At 34.9% G+C, this 13,553-nt stretch overlaps 1 protein-coding gene across 4 annotated transcripts in view; it reads left to right on the top strand.

Moving 5' to 3' along the window:
• The window catches only part of ORC3 (origin recognition complex subunit 3), a 68,402-nt gene that overhangs the window by 9,232 nt on the left and 45,617 nt on the right, over positions 1–13,553 (top strand). For 3 of the 4 annotated variants that reach the window (XM_027057274.2, XM_027057273.2, XM_027057275.2), the window contains exons 3-9: positions 1,019–1,116; positions 2,814–2,958; positions 5,992–6,096; positions 7,121–7,269; positions 8,544–8,677; positions 10,331–10,490; positions 11,979–12,092. In XM_027057274.2, the coding sequence (XP_026913075.1) occupies positions 1,019–1,116; positions 2,814–2,958; positions 5,992–6,096; positions 7,121–7,269; positions 8,544–8,677; positions 10,331–10,490; positions 11,979–12,092 (905 nt within the window). The remainder of the gene's footprint in view (positions 1–1,018; positions 1,117–2,813; positions 2,959–5,991; positions 6,097–7,120; positions 7,270–8,543; positions 8,678–10,330; positions 10,491–11,978; positions 12,093–13,553) is intronic. The other variant, XM_027057278.2, reaches the window with a different exon arrangement.

The raw sequence follows: 13,553 nt of genomic DNA, 5'->3' as shown, positions 1-13,553 counted from the left end.
CAAAGGAAACAACCAACAAAACTAAAAGGCAACCAACGGAATGGGAAAAGATATTTGCAAATGACATATCGGACAAAGGGCTAGTATCCAAAATCTATACAGAACTCACCAAACTCCACACCCTAAAAACAAATAATCCAGTGAAGAAATGGGCAGAAAACATGAATAGACACTTCTCTAAAGAAGACATCCAGATGGCCAACAGGCATATATTCCTTAATGTGGATCATAGTTTAAAAAGTTTGAAAAGCACTGGTATTTTGATAAATGGTGTTTTGATAAATGGCTAACCATTTGGAGGAAAACGTTCAAAAAGCATATAAAGTAATACAGACAGACTAAATAAAAGGCTGGGCTAAACTATGTCAATTGAATAAAAGAACAAGAATCATAGTATTAAGAGTCATTTTACAAAGGAGAGTTCAAGGCAAATATACGAAGCAAAGCATACAAGGCTGTAGAATAAGAGAAAATAGTAAAAAATATATTAATATTAAATCAAACCAAATCCATTAAATACTGTTAGCAATTCAAAGGTGATAGAAATACAATCTAAATATATATTTAGTAAAATATATTTTAAATAAAATAAAATAAATAAAATAAAGTAAAATAAAAAGTAAAATATATTTTTAATCTTATAGATACACTTACTATAGTAAAAATATGAGATAAATAAAATTAAATATAAAGGATATTGGATGTCACCTATCTCCAAATACATATATTTTTGATACAGATTAAAAAATTCAGCCCCATCCCCTACTGTGTGACTTTCTTTAAATGTTTATTTTTGAGAGAGAGAGCAGGGGAGGGTCAGAGATAGAGGGAGAGAGAGAGAATCTCAAGCAGGCTCCATACCTTCAACACAGAGCCTGATGTGGGATTCAACCCCACGAACCATGAGATCATGACCTGAGCCTAAATCAAGAGTCAGATGCTAGGTACCCCTGCACACAGATTTTCTAACTTTTATCATATAAAAAAGAAACTGACCTATTTCTTTCTGTGTTTTTAGAGGACTATTTTAATAAAGGGAAAAATGAGTCTGAGGACAGTAAGCTTCGATTCGAAACTTATCAGTTGATATGGCAGCAGATGAAATCTGAAACTGAGGTGAATACTTTTTTTAATAACTTATATTTCTCTATTACCGTAATCTCGTATTTGTTGCTTCCCATCTTCCTTTCCACCAATTTTCAAGAGTATTGATGAAATGTAGGTAATATTAGTTTAGCATAAGCTGTATATTCTAAAAAAACACTCCTGTTCCAAGTATTAAGCATGGCTTCAGGTACTGGAACATACATTTAAATTTTTTTTTTTAACATTTATTTATTATCGAGAGACAGAGAGACACAGAATGTGAGCAGGGGAGGGGCAGACAGAGAGGGATATACAGAACCCCAAGCAGGTTCCAGGCTCTGAGCGGTCAGCACAGAGCCCTACGCTGGGCTCGAACTCACAATCTGCGAGATCATGACCCGAGCCGACGTCGGTCACCCAACCAACTAAGCCACCCAGGCACTCCTGGAACATACATTTATAATGATAGCTGCTAAGGCAAGGGGCTCTACATATGCTCACAGCTTTTAAATGGTGGCACTCTTTAAATTAATCCATTCAGTTATAGAATTAAGGAATCAAGCTATTTTTAAAATACTTTATTCCCTCATTCCTCATATCCAATTTCTTCTGTGTTCTTTATATTCTAGCCCTAAAAAATGTCTGTACTTTAGCAGATTTGTAGTTCTAGGGCCAACATCTTGAGCAGACTTGTTTTATTTGAGCAACACAGTGTTTTTGTTTGTTTGTTTTAAATGGGAGGGTTATGCACTCTGTTTATTACTGCTTCCTACCACTCTTTATTGCTTTCACCTAGGGCTTTGCTCATTCATGTATTCCCTTGAAAGACCCTTGAAGGAATTTGAGTTTGTGGTTTCTAGCGTAGGCCTTCATTTCTTCACCTGAATTGTGATGATCTTCCTAACTGATGTCTCTGCCTCTGATGTCAGACCCCTCAGGTCTGTCATTAGTCCATGTAGCACCATTGGCCAAATTAGGAAAGTCCTGCCTTCAGGCAGATACAGTGCCAGGCTGCAGGGGTTTTCCAGCCTCACTGCCAGTACAGCTTCTCCCATCTGTTCACAGTGCTGTCAGATTAACCCTTTCAACCTTGATTTAATCACATCTCTGCTTCATGTCCCTTCAGTGGTTCTCCCCAGGGGATAAAACCCAAATCTTTTAACATCAAATGTAATTTTATTGGTCTAGCCCCTTGTTTATTTGTCCAGGCACATTCCCTACCACTTCTCATGTTCTTGATGCTTAGCTGTGTGTGTGGTTCCCTGGATACTTGGTGCTTGCTTGCTTCCCTGCTCCCTCTACTCCCCATTCGTTCTGATTTTCTTCTCCCTATAGTCGCCTCCCCCATCACCTGCTTTAATGCTTTGGCTCACATCCTCAGCTTAAGTTGGATGGTCCTACTCTTTATTCTGTATTATCATAGCACTTTACACAATGTTTTTAAATTGTAAGTGTTCTTAATTTTTTTCACTGTTTTAGGATAAAGACTACCTTTCCTTTGTAAGGTGGTTAGTAAATGTTTGTTGAATGAATAAATTTGATTCTTTAATGAGGGAATCCAAAATACTAATGAATGGAGATTTAAGGAAAAAATATTTTTTATTTCATCCGTCTAATAATTTTATACATAATCTTTGGCATTCATGATGATTTTCTTTCCCAGACTTGGAAAGATGCATCACATTACTACTGATAATAATTCATAAAGTTTTGTGTTTTCTTTGTAGCAACTACAAGAAGAATTAAATAAAAACCTATTCAATAGTCTAATTGAATTTCTGCAACAGTCTTATTCTGGATTCCATAAGAATTCAAGAGACTGGGGCTGTCAAATAAAACTCAGAGAAATTCCAACTGCTGCTCTTATTCTAGGTATGTATGGGTGTAGGTTTGTTTTTTTAGTTAGTGGTTTTGTTGAGAATAGTAGAGACTAACTTCTCTTGATCAACCTGTTTTGTCTCTTTCATTTATAGAATTAAACTAATTATACTGTTCTACATACTTTCAAAACCAATAAAAGTTCCTTATAGTGATTGTACAACTTTAAATTAAAAGAAATTGATCCAGGAATAGCTAGTACCCTCCTCAACTTTCTGTCAGAAAAATGAAGGAGAAATATATTTGCGTTACTCTTCCTTAGTTATTTTATGAGAATAGATGAGATTTGAATTCGGTAATAAAGAAACCACCAGTGGGTTAGTAGATTAGATTTGTGTGCTTTTTTTTAAATTGTTATCTTCAGTGGAGTTATCTATGACCCTAATTTTATTTCCCTGTGCTTAGTTTATCAATCTTAGATTATTTCATAATACTGCATGAAGTTTATAAGGGGGCTTGGATGAATTATATATAAATTGCTTTTAAGCTGCAGATTGTAAATTTCTTAGGTACTTAAATATCCATCATTAATATCCCATTTTAACCAAATTATTTAGCTGCAGGATAATGGAAAATTTCTTTGGAATACTAGCAAATTTCCTTATTTCTTTTGGAAAGAAAGTGGGTTTATTTGGATTTCAAATGTACTCTTCATTGCACTTGCAATTTGTTATTTATTCAAGGTTTGTTAAACTAGTGGGCACTGAGATAGTAACTTAGTTGTATTATTTAATACTGATTTTTTTTTTTAAAAAATCATTAGAGAGAGAGAGAATGAATGGGTGGAGGAGGGGCAGAGAGAGAGAGAGGGAGAGAGAGAATCTCAAGCAGGCTCCAAGCTGAGATGTCTGTGCTCAGCCCAGCTCGGGGCTTGACCCCACAAACTGAGATCCTGACCTGAGCTGAAATCAAGAGTTGGATGCTCAACCGACTGAGCCACCCAGGTGCCCTAATACTGCCTTTAATCCTGTTCATTATCTAAATCTCATTCCTGATGTTCAGGGCAATACTTAGCAAAATTTAATGTACTTACAAATAACCTCCAAGGGATCTTAATAAATGCAGGCTTTCATTAATAGGTCTGAGGCAGGGCCTAAAACTCTACATTTGTAACAGGCCTCCTGCTGATGCCCATACTGCTGATCCCAGAACCACTCTGAGTAACGACACAGGGAATGATTTTTATAATACTGTGAACAGCTTTTCAGTGCAGCCTGCACTTAATTTCAAAACCCTTTTCATTCATGGATGAGAAACTGAGACCCAGTGATGGCCTGATTATACTGTTTGGTGCTTTGTTTCTCTACTACTAGGTTACAACAATTGGAAGTGGAGTGGGGAAAATGTAATCAAGAGGGATGGCTTGATAGATTGTTGAGAGAGCACTGTTTAAATCCCTTCTCTGCCTACTGCCAAAAGGAGAAAAGAAGCTAATGGAAATCTTATATTTCAAAGTCAGTAGTCTGAGAACATTTTTTCAGTTAAAGACATTGTTGATTTTCTTGTTTCCGATATACAGTCCATTGTTGTAAGCAACATAATGTTAAATAGCTTATAAAGTCAATCAGTGAAAGACAAGATAAACTGGTGTTTTGCTGAACTCCTAAATTTGTTCAGAGATACAGTATCACAATCATAGACCATAATGCAAGGAATATCATTTTGATACTGTAAAAAAAAATATGTAGTCAAAGAATGTTTAGGCACAGTTGCACATTTTCTATTTTCAAAAAGATATATGTCTGTTTAAAAGTAGCCTGCCAGGGCACTTGTGTGGCTTAGTTGGTTAAGTGTTCGACTCTTGATTTTGGCTCAGGTTATGATCTCGTGGTTCATGAGATTGAGCCCTGCGTCAGGCTCTGTGGGGAGCATGGAGCCTGCTTGAGATTCTCTCTCTCTCTCCCTCTCTCTCTCTTTCTGCCTCTCCCCTGATCTCTCTATCTCTCTCAAAATAAATAAGCCTTTAAAAAAAAATTTATTCGTTTATTTTGAGAGACTGAGAGAGCTCATGCAAGTGCACAAAGCAGGGTCAGAGAGAGAATCCCAGAAAGGCTCAGTGCTGTCACTGTAGAGCCCTACTTGGGGCTTGAATCATGAATCATGACATCATGACCTGAGTCGAAACCAAGAGTTGGATGCTTAACTGACTGAGCCACCCAGTCTTCCCATAAATAAAGGAAAAACATAGCCTGCCAACATTTTTATTTATTGGCTTGCCTAGAAAAAATTTTTTTGTTTATTGGTGGCCTAGATTCTGAACCTTTTGTTTTTCTTCTAGACAGTTGAAGTTTTATAGTAGCACTTATCAAGCAGTTTCAAGATAGCTGCTGTTGCCACCTGCCTAAGTGTCAAAGCACTTTCTAGAAATCTCAGATTGTGACATAAAGGAAAGTGTCAGTCAGTAGAATTTTTTCCAATGTGATAGGGAAATTACACTCAACTCTGATAACTGCATGCACAGCACTAAACTCTGACTTGTGGAAATGAGAACGAGAGGCTTAGTAAATACCGAAAGTACCTGAAGTTTTGTTTTTAGCCTCTTTCCTCAGAAATCAGCTTAGTGTGTATTTTACTATTGTATTTACTACAACAGTCATTAATAGGATTAGTGATTGGATTCTCCTCACTTGTTAAGTCAGGATCACAGTAAACCCGGAATCTGTAGCCCTTATTTTTGAATGAGTGTTTTAAAGAGTACTTTATGAATTTGACAAAGTAATAAAATTACTCCTAAGATGTTTTCATGGGTTAACTACACATTCTCAGTAATGTTTTTTAAAGAGAGATTATGCTAAATACCCTTTCTGACAAGTATTTTGTGTGCTTCCAGATATCTATTGTTAATGGAGATCTCTTCATTTATGCAGGATATTTTCTTGGTTTCTGTTATTAATCATGGGGTTTTTTTTGTTACTCATATTTTTAAAAATATTTTTATTCAGTAATTCACTAGACATGTTAAGTAGCTTTGTTGTTAAATTATTTATAGTACAAATGATGTTGTAATACTGATGTATTATCCCATAGGTGTGAATGTAACTGATCATGATTTAACATTCAGAAGTCTAACAGAAGCCCTTCAGAATAATGTCACTCCATATGTAGTCTCATTGCAAGCTAAAGATTGTCCAGGTACAGTATAAATGCCCTAATAACCTTGGTGAGATGTTACAGATCTCTTCTGACCTTCTTTCTCCCCCCCCCCCCCCCCCGCCCTAGCTTTGTTGATCCCTTTTTATTTGTGGGAAGAGCATGGCACAACATTTGGGCAGGGTGAGGTTTATTGCCTATCATGGTAATGTTGACTGTTGCAGGACTCATTGCCACCTTTTGCTTCCTTTATTCCAGCCCCCCCCCCCGCCCCCCGTATCAGCTTCGCTGCCAGTAATAGTTTAGATATTTTATGAGATGTGTTCCCTAACCCGGTAAAAGTCTAATAAGTTGGAAGGTTTGGGACAGGGAGCTAGAATTAAGGATTGGGGAGCTCTTATTTATCCCAACAGAGAATAGACTGTGTAGGCTCATATTTCAGCCTCGAGTCATCTTATTGTCCTGCTCTGAAAGATTAGCATGGTAAAAAATGTCCATTGCCAGAGCTAATCTATATGAAACCATTAAATTGTAAAGGATATGGACACTAATAGAGTAAAATGGAATGAGATTTGAATTGACATAAGGGCTTTATGTGCTTATATTACTTTCATAATCATAAACTGATTGGAACTGATTAAGTCAAAGCCCTTAGGACATCTTTTAAAATGACTATAAGGAAGATTTGTAATCAGTAAAATAACTTATGTAAGTAACACTTTTGATCGTTTTTAGAGGCCTTAAAAATTTTTTGCTGTCTAGTGTAACTTAAATATATAGTGTCCTCATAAGATTTATAGTTTTTGTGTTTACACATTTACTTAGGTAACATTTTTAGTGTAGATAGTATACATAAACTTTGGCTTAGTGTTAGTCTGAATTAATGAAATTTAAATATTAAAGAGAAGATGCTATGAACATTAATAGTTAATATGTTAAATGTTAAATTAATGTTAAGTGTACAAGAATACATTCTACCCAAATGTAATATACTGATTAAGAAGTTTCAGTTGTTTCATATTTGTTTTAAAGGGAGATAAGCTTTCTTACCTTTTATATTCTGCAGATATGAAACATTTTTTGCAAAAGCTGGTCTCAAAGTTGATGAACTGCTGTGTAGATGAGGAATCCAAAGAGGAAAGTATTCAGGTCACCCAGAAAAAGACATTTTGTTCAATGGATTCTCTTTCCAGCTGGTATATGAGTGTCACACAGGTAAATGTAAACTGACAATTTTTGGGGGGGGATTTGCATATGATTGAAGAGGCTTAGAATTGCATTAAACGTAATACTGTTCTAATAAGAATATGCTTATGCACCCTAGCTGTTAAGTAATGGTAGCTACTTACTTTTCCTAAGGCTATTAGAATTTTAAAGTATTCTTTTATCAGTATGCAGTCTAATTCCTGGTAAGTATTTAGGTTCTCATTTTAGAAGGCCATTTTATTTGTGGGAGAATGTCATCTAGTGACAAAAACAGCATCAGGAATTGGTTCTGTGGCAGATTCTATCTCTGTGACAATGGCTATGACTTTAATATATTATCTCTTAGGTTCCTCAATATTTGCTTTTGTGCGGTTGAACCATGCTGCCAGTTCCCAGTGTCAACTTAGTCCAATGAGAAATAGTCATTTTTTTAAAAAATCTAATTTGTTCCACATTTACAATTCTTGGGGAATAAATGGTCTATAAGTAAAGTACACTCAACAGTAAACAGTTAACTAAAAAGAAGCTCCATTCTGCCATCACAGTCTCTGGTGAGAATGAACAACCTAGGTGATTCATGGATAACTGTACCATAAAACCACAGCTTTAGTTTATGATGCCATGTAGCCAGATAGTATGGGAAAAAATACTGTGGTAACATTTTCTGATAAAACGTATTTGCTGAAGTCGACCGTAAGTGAAGTTTCATTTTGCTTTATATAGGAATTAAGTTGGGTCTCATGCATATCATAATATCTTAATTTGATCCACAATTTTAAATTTTCTAGAAATCAGATGCTACATGCAGTTTATGTCAGATATCTTTAAAAGATTGGGATTGGACCAGATGATATTAAAGGTGCTTTTCAACTTGAAATTTAACAGTAGCAGACCAGCAAGTAGTGTTGTTTATTGTGCTTTTCAATTAAAAATACTAGTTCTCACCTTAAAGCAAAGCAACATATAACATTCTATTAACAGAAAAAATAATTTATAGAAAATGTTCTCCCCATGCTTTTTTGTCATTTTCTCAGATAGCAAAAAAATATAAATATTTCATATGAGTTATAAATTTTACTGAACCTTTTTCTTGGTTATTATTCCCATGTCAGACACAAAAAGATTCTGCTAATAACTGTTGGAATGAGTTTCTCTTTATTATGTGGGAGAAATAAAAGAAAAAGCATTACTGTAAAATGTAAAGGGAGATACATCATTGTAGTGTTGTAGCATTGTTTGAATGGTAAGGCTTACTTTTAACTCCTTTTTACGTGACTTTAAAGAAGACAGATCCAAAACTGCCAAGGAAAAAGAGGACTTCGTCTAGCCAATGGCAGTCTCCTCCTGTTGTGCTTATCTTAAAGGATTTGGAAAGCTTCACCACAAAAGTACTCCAGGACTTCATAATTATCAGCAGGTAGATGATATATCACCTGGCTTTTACATAAAATTCTTTTTATTAAGGAAACATGTAACTTTTAACTTGAAGAGCAACCTTTTCCAGAGAAAATGAATGGCAGTTTAATCTTCATTTTAATACCAACTGGATAGAAACCAGAATGATTTCAAATTCCTTATAATTAAATGTTCAAAGACCTCCTATCAGATTTTCATTTGCTTTTTGATCCAAGAATGAGATCAAAAGACTAAAGTTAGCCACCTTTTAATTAGTATGAAAAGGCAATATAAAATGTAGTTTCTCTCACCAAGGTCGTCTGTCTCTTGTCCATTAAATCGATAAATTACTCCAGCTTGAGATGTTTGTCAGGTCTTATTTTCTGATACCTATCCACCATTAGAAGCTCTGAGTTACATATAGCTCTTCTGAGCAAGTATGTTTTTTAAATAACATTATCTTATATAATTTTTATAACGAGAAACTATTTTCATGATCTCATTGGATTTTCAGGGCATTCCTGTGAAATTCAGAATTGAACTAACCAACCCTATTTAAAATCCAGTGACATGTATTTGCCGTGGTGCATTTTTAGGATATAATTTATTTTGGCTTTTTCTGTATGTTAATAGGTGTGGCTAAATTTACCTAAAGCTATATATTGTCTTATAATTACTATTTTGATAGTGTCTTTTTTTTCCCCCATAGAAACTAAGACTTCTAGATTCTAAGAATTTTCTTAATGCCAAAACTGAACTGCTTAACATGCTTGAAAGTTGCACACTAAGAATATTGACAAGAGAGCTGTACTTTTTTGGAGCTTAGACTTGTGACTCCTGTTGCCATCTAAAGTGAGGAAGAACTTAGAGCAGTAACAGAGCCAGGGCACTCCACTCCTATGAAGGTAGAACTGCATAGCTAGAATACTGACAAGCAATAGCCAGTAGGAGGGAGCAAACAAAATCATCAGCTATGGTACAAAGTGTTCAGACCCACAGTAGCTCTCAAAGATAGTGCTGTTTTACTCTGTGGGAGTCATTTGTGTTCATACTAGTAATACTAGGAATAAATCATGTCCAATAAGTTTGAGTTAATGCAAGGAAAGTATGTAACATTTTTAAATGGTATCCATTAAAAATATGTCTTACATATGTGTAAGGAAAGTTTCCTGTTTCTTAGCTATTATGTATAGCTGGGTGACATAGTGTTTGTTAGAAATGTGCATAAATAGAATAAGTTACCTTGAAAAATGTGAGCTTCATGTCACTGAACTCTTAAAGCATAGACTGGATGTCTAACTGTTAGGAAGACTATAGAGCTCAAACTTTGGATGAGAGGTTAAATTGAATATCTAACTCTTCTAACACTTGAGATTGTATAACCTTAGAGAGAGGCACTTGATCTCTCTGGACCTCTGTATTCTTATTTATAAAATGAGAGGATCTTTTAGTAGATTGATTTCAGAGCTAGAATGTCTGGGAAAAAACCATCTATATTACTTTAACGGGAAAATAAGTGACCTAGAAAATTTTAATATTTAGAATGATACTCTTCATCAGTGTCTTATACAGTAGACATTCAGATAAAGATGGTCTTAATTTGAAATTTGATGTATTGAAATATATTTGCTAAAAAAAGAAAAATCCCAATTTTGTATTTTCCTTTGAAAACCAGTCAACATCTACATGAATTTCCACTAATACTCATTTTTGGAATTGCCACGTCTCCTATTATCATCCATCGGTTGCTTCCTCATGCAGTATCATCTCTGTTGTGCATAGAACTTTTCCAGTCTCTGTCCTGCAAGGAGCACCTGACTACGGTACTTGATAAGGTAAAAAGAAAAAATTGTATCAGTGAAATAGGATGAAAAGAAGACAGCCAAGAATAGATGATAAATGTAAACATTAGTGATAAATTTCTGAATCTCTCAGAGTATGATATTGAACATATTTCTTCACATTTTTTTATATTTAATGATTTTTATAGGGCACAATATTGCCTCTTCAGATAAAATAAAAGCTTTGTAGAAAGAATGATTCTATTTTTCTGTATCTACCTACCTACCTACCTACCTATCAATCAGTCATTACTCAATGGAAAATTTTAGGTTTTTAATAAATTTTAATAAAATTTAATGATTTCCTAAAAACAGCAACCATGTTTTTACTCCTACATTTTATTTAAAGTAATTTGAGGGGCGTCTGGGTGGCTCAGTCCGTTAAGCATACTACTTCGGCTCAGGTCATGATATCGCACTCTATGAGTTTGAGCCCCACACTAGCCTCTGTGCTGACCTCTCAGAACCTGGAGCCTGCTTTGGATTTTGTGTCTCCCTCTCTCTCTGCCCCTCCACTGCTCAAGCTCTGGGTGTCTGTCTGTCTCTCTTAAAGGTAAACAGTAAAAAAAAAAATAAAATAATTTGATATTTTTAGTGGACCCTTTCCTGTCATTGCTGCTCTTGGCAGAAGATAAATACTGACATTTCCTCAGACCTTAGCTCTATGTTTCAATTAGTTTTAGTTCTGTTTCTACCTAAATTATTATTGACCTTCCACAAAGTGTTGCCAGACTCAACTCTTTCAAGGTGTGCTTTATATTGCTTGTGTAAGGTAAATTATGAAAAACTTCCATTTATTTACTGACCACTTATACATTTTTTTCCCCATGAAGCTGGTATCCGTTTGTTTATGGATACTTTGAGGAAAATTTTTATAGCTGCCGTATTTAAAATTGCTCGATTGTGGTCAAATGCAGGTGGCCTTTTATAACTACATTTCAGTTTTAAAAGCCTAGTGTGACTTTTCATTTCCAGGTATAAAATCTTCACTTTAGGCCATTGAAAATTAGCTGAGTAATACAAATGCAGCTATTTTGTAACAGATAACATCTGTTAATGTGGGGTTTTTCATTCAACAGTGCATAATGTGTTATTCCTCATTAATGTGTGTAAGTTAGGGATGAAAAAGAAATCTTATAATAAGAATTACCAAAGCCTATAGCTTCTTCAGTGGCTTCTGGCGGGAGAAGACGGATTGTATAGTTAATAGATGGTATTTTTTTTAATTAGTAATTGAATGGAAGATGGTGGACATCTTTGATTCTGAAGATGTAGTATGAATAGCTTCTTTTGGTTATGATTCTTACGTAAATTAATTTAAAGTTTTAGTTGATATTTGACCTAAAAATAACCTAGCTACTTTTATAGCTTTCATGGTTACTGTGTCATAGTATCATTCTTTGCCTCATGATTTATACTTGATATTTATGAAGAGTAAAGACTAATAAGGAGTGTGTCCTATTCCCCTTTTATGTCTTTCAGCTACTTCTTACAACTCAGTTTCCCTTTAAACTAAGTGAAAAAGTGCTACAGATTTTGACCAACATCTTTTTGTATCATGATTTCTCAATTCAAAACTTTATAAAAGGACTTCAGGTAAGAAGACACTAATGGGTGTGAAAGTTCATAAGCTGATTCTAAGTAATTTGCATATTATTTGAAACTATTTAGTGTGATAAGACATTTTAAATGGCAAACTCTAAAATAAGTAAATTCAAGTGTCACCTGGGTGGCTCAGTCGGTTAAGTAACCGACTTCGGCTCAGCTCATGATCTCACAGTTTGTGAGTTTGAGCCCCGCATCGGGCTCTGTGCTGACAGCTCAGAGTCTGGAGCCTGCTTCAGATTCTGTGTCTTCCCCTCTCTTTACACCTCCCCTGCTCATGCTCTGTGTCTCTCTGTCTCTCAATAATAAATAAATGTTAAAGAAAAAAAAATTTTAAATAAGTAAATTCAAGTTATGTTATTCTAGGCTCTACCATTTCTTAGTTACCTGCAGCAAAACATAGAGAATATATTAATGCAGATGTCAAAAATGGATGAAGACATCCCACACACCCCCTGCATTCCAATGATTCTTAACTATTTAGGGGTAGGGAGGAAGGGACTCTTATTTATTTATTTTTTTAATATATTTATTTTGAGGGAGAGAGAGCATGAGCAGGGAGGGACAGAGAAAGAGAGGGAGAGAGAGAATCCAGAGTAGGCTCCACACTGTCAAGGCAGAGCCCATTGACACTGGGCTCAATCTCAGGAACTATGAGATCATGACTTGAGCCAGGTTTAACCAACTGAGCCACCCAGGTGCCCCTAGGGACTTTTTTTGTTTGTTTGTTGTGAGATTCTTGATTTCTTCCTAAAAAATACTATATATGAGGGATCAGCAAATTTTCTGTAAAGGATCAGATATTAAATATTTTTGGCTGTGAATGCTACATCTCTGTTGCATATTCTTTTTCTTCTTTTTAAATAACCAGTTAAAGATATAAAAAACATTTGTAGTTCCTGGGCCATGTAAAAATAGTCTATGGGCCATAGTTTGTTGTCCCTTGCACATATATGTATATGTATTCATTCATATTTATTCTTGCATATTGGGAAAGCAGTTTTACTAAGGTTTCATGAATTGCCAGGAGAAAATTCATGAACTCAGCTTCATACTATCTGTTCTAAACTACAAAAGGAGCCCATTCTCCAGTTATTTGGAAGTTAATGTTATCTTCTTCTCTTGGCATCTACCTTAAAATACCTTAGCAAAGTGTAGTCATTATAAATACATGCCATTGTAAATACATGTTACTAAAACCAATATATTAGTAACCTTCAGTACAAAAGTGCAATATTATAATACCTCACATTTGTGTAGTAACTTGAAGTTTACAAATTATTTCTGTTATGTATTTTTTCTCCATGTAAAACACTGTAGTGCTCTCTTATGGCTAACATATGTCTTTTTTTCCAACCTGACTTTAAAAAAAAAATATTTCAAAGCAACAAAATTACCTTAGCAATATGCGAAATTAAATGATATTGAGGTATAATACATTTCTTAATTTTT

The sequence above is a fragment of the Acinonyx jubatus genome, chromosome B2, assembly GCF_027475565.1.
Source record: "Acinonyx jubatus isolate Ajub_Pintada_27869175 chromosome B2, VMU_Ajub_asm_v1.0, whole genome shotgun sequence".
Classification (NCBI taxonomy): Eukaryota; Metazoa; Chordata; class Mammalia; order Carnivora; family Felidae; genus Acinonyx; species Acinonyx jubatus.
This window is presented reverse-complemented; position numbering and strand designations above follow the sequence as displayed.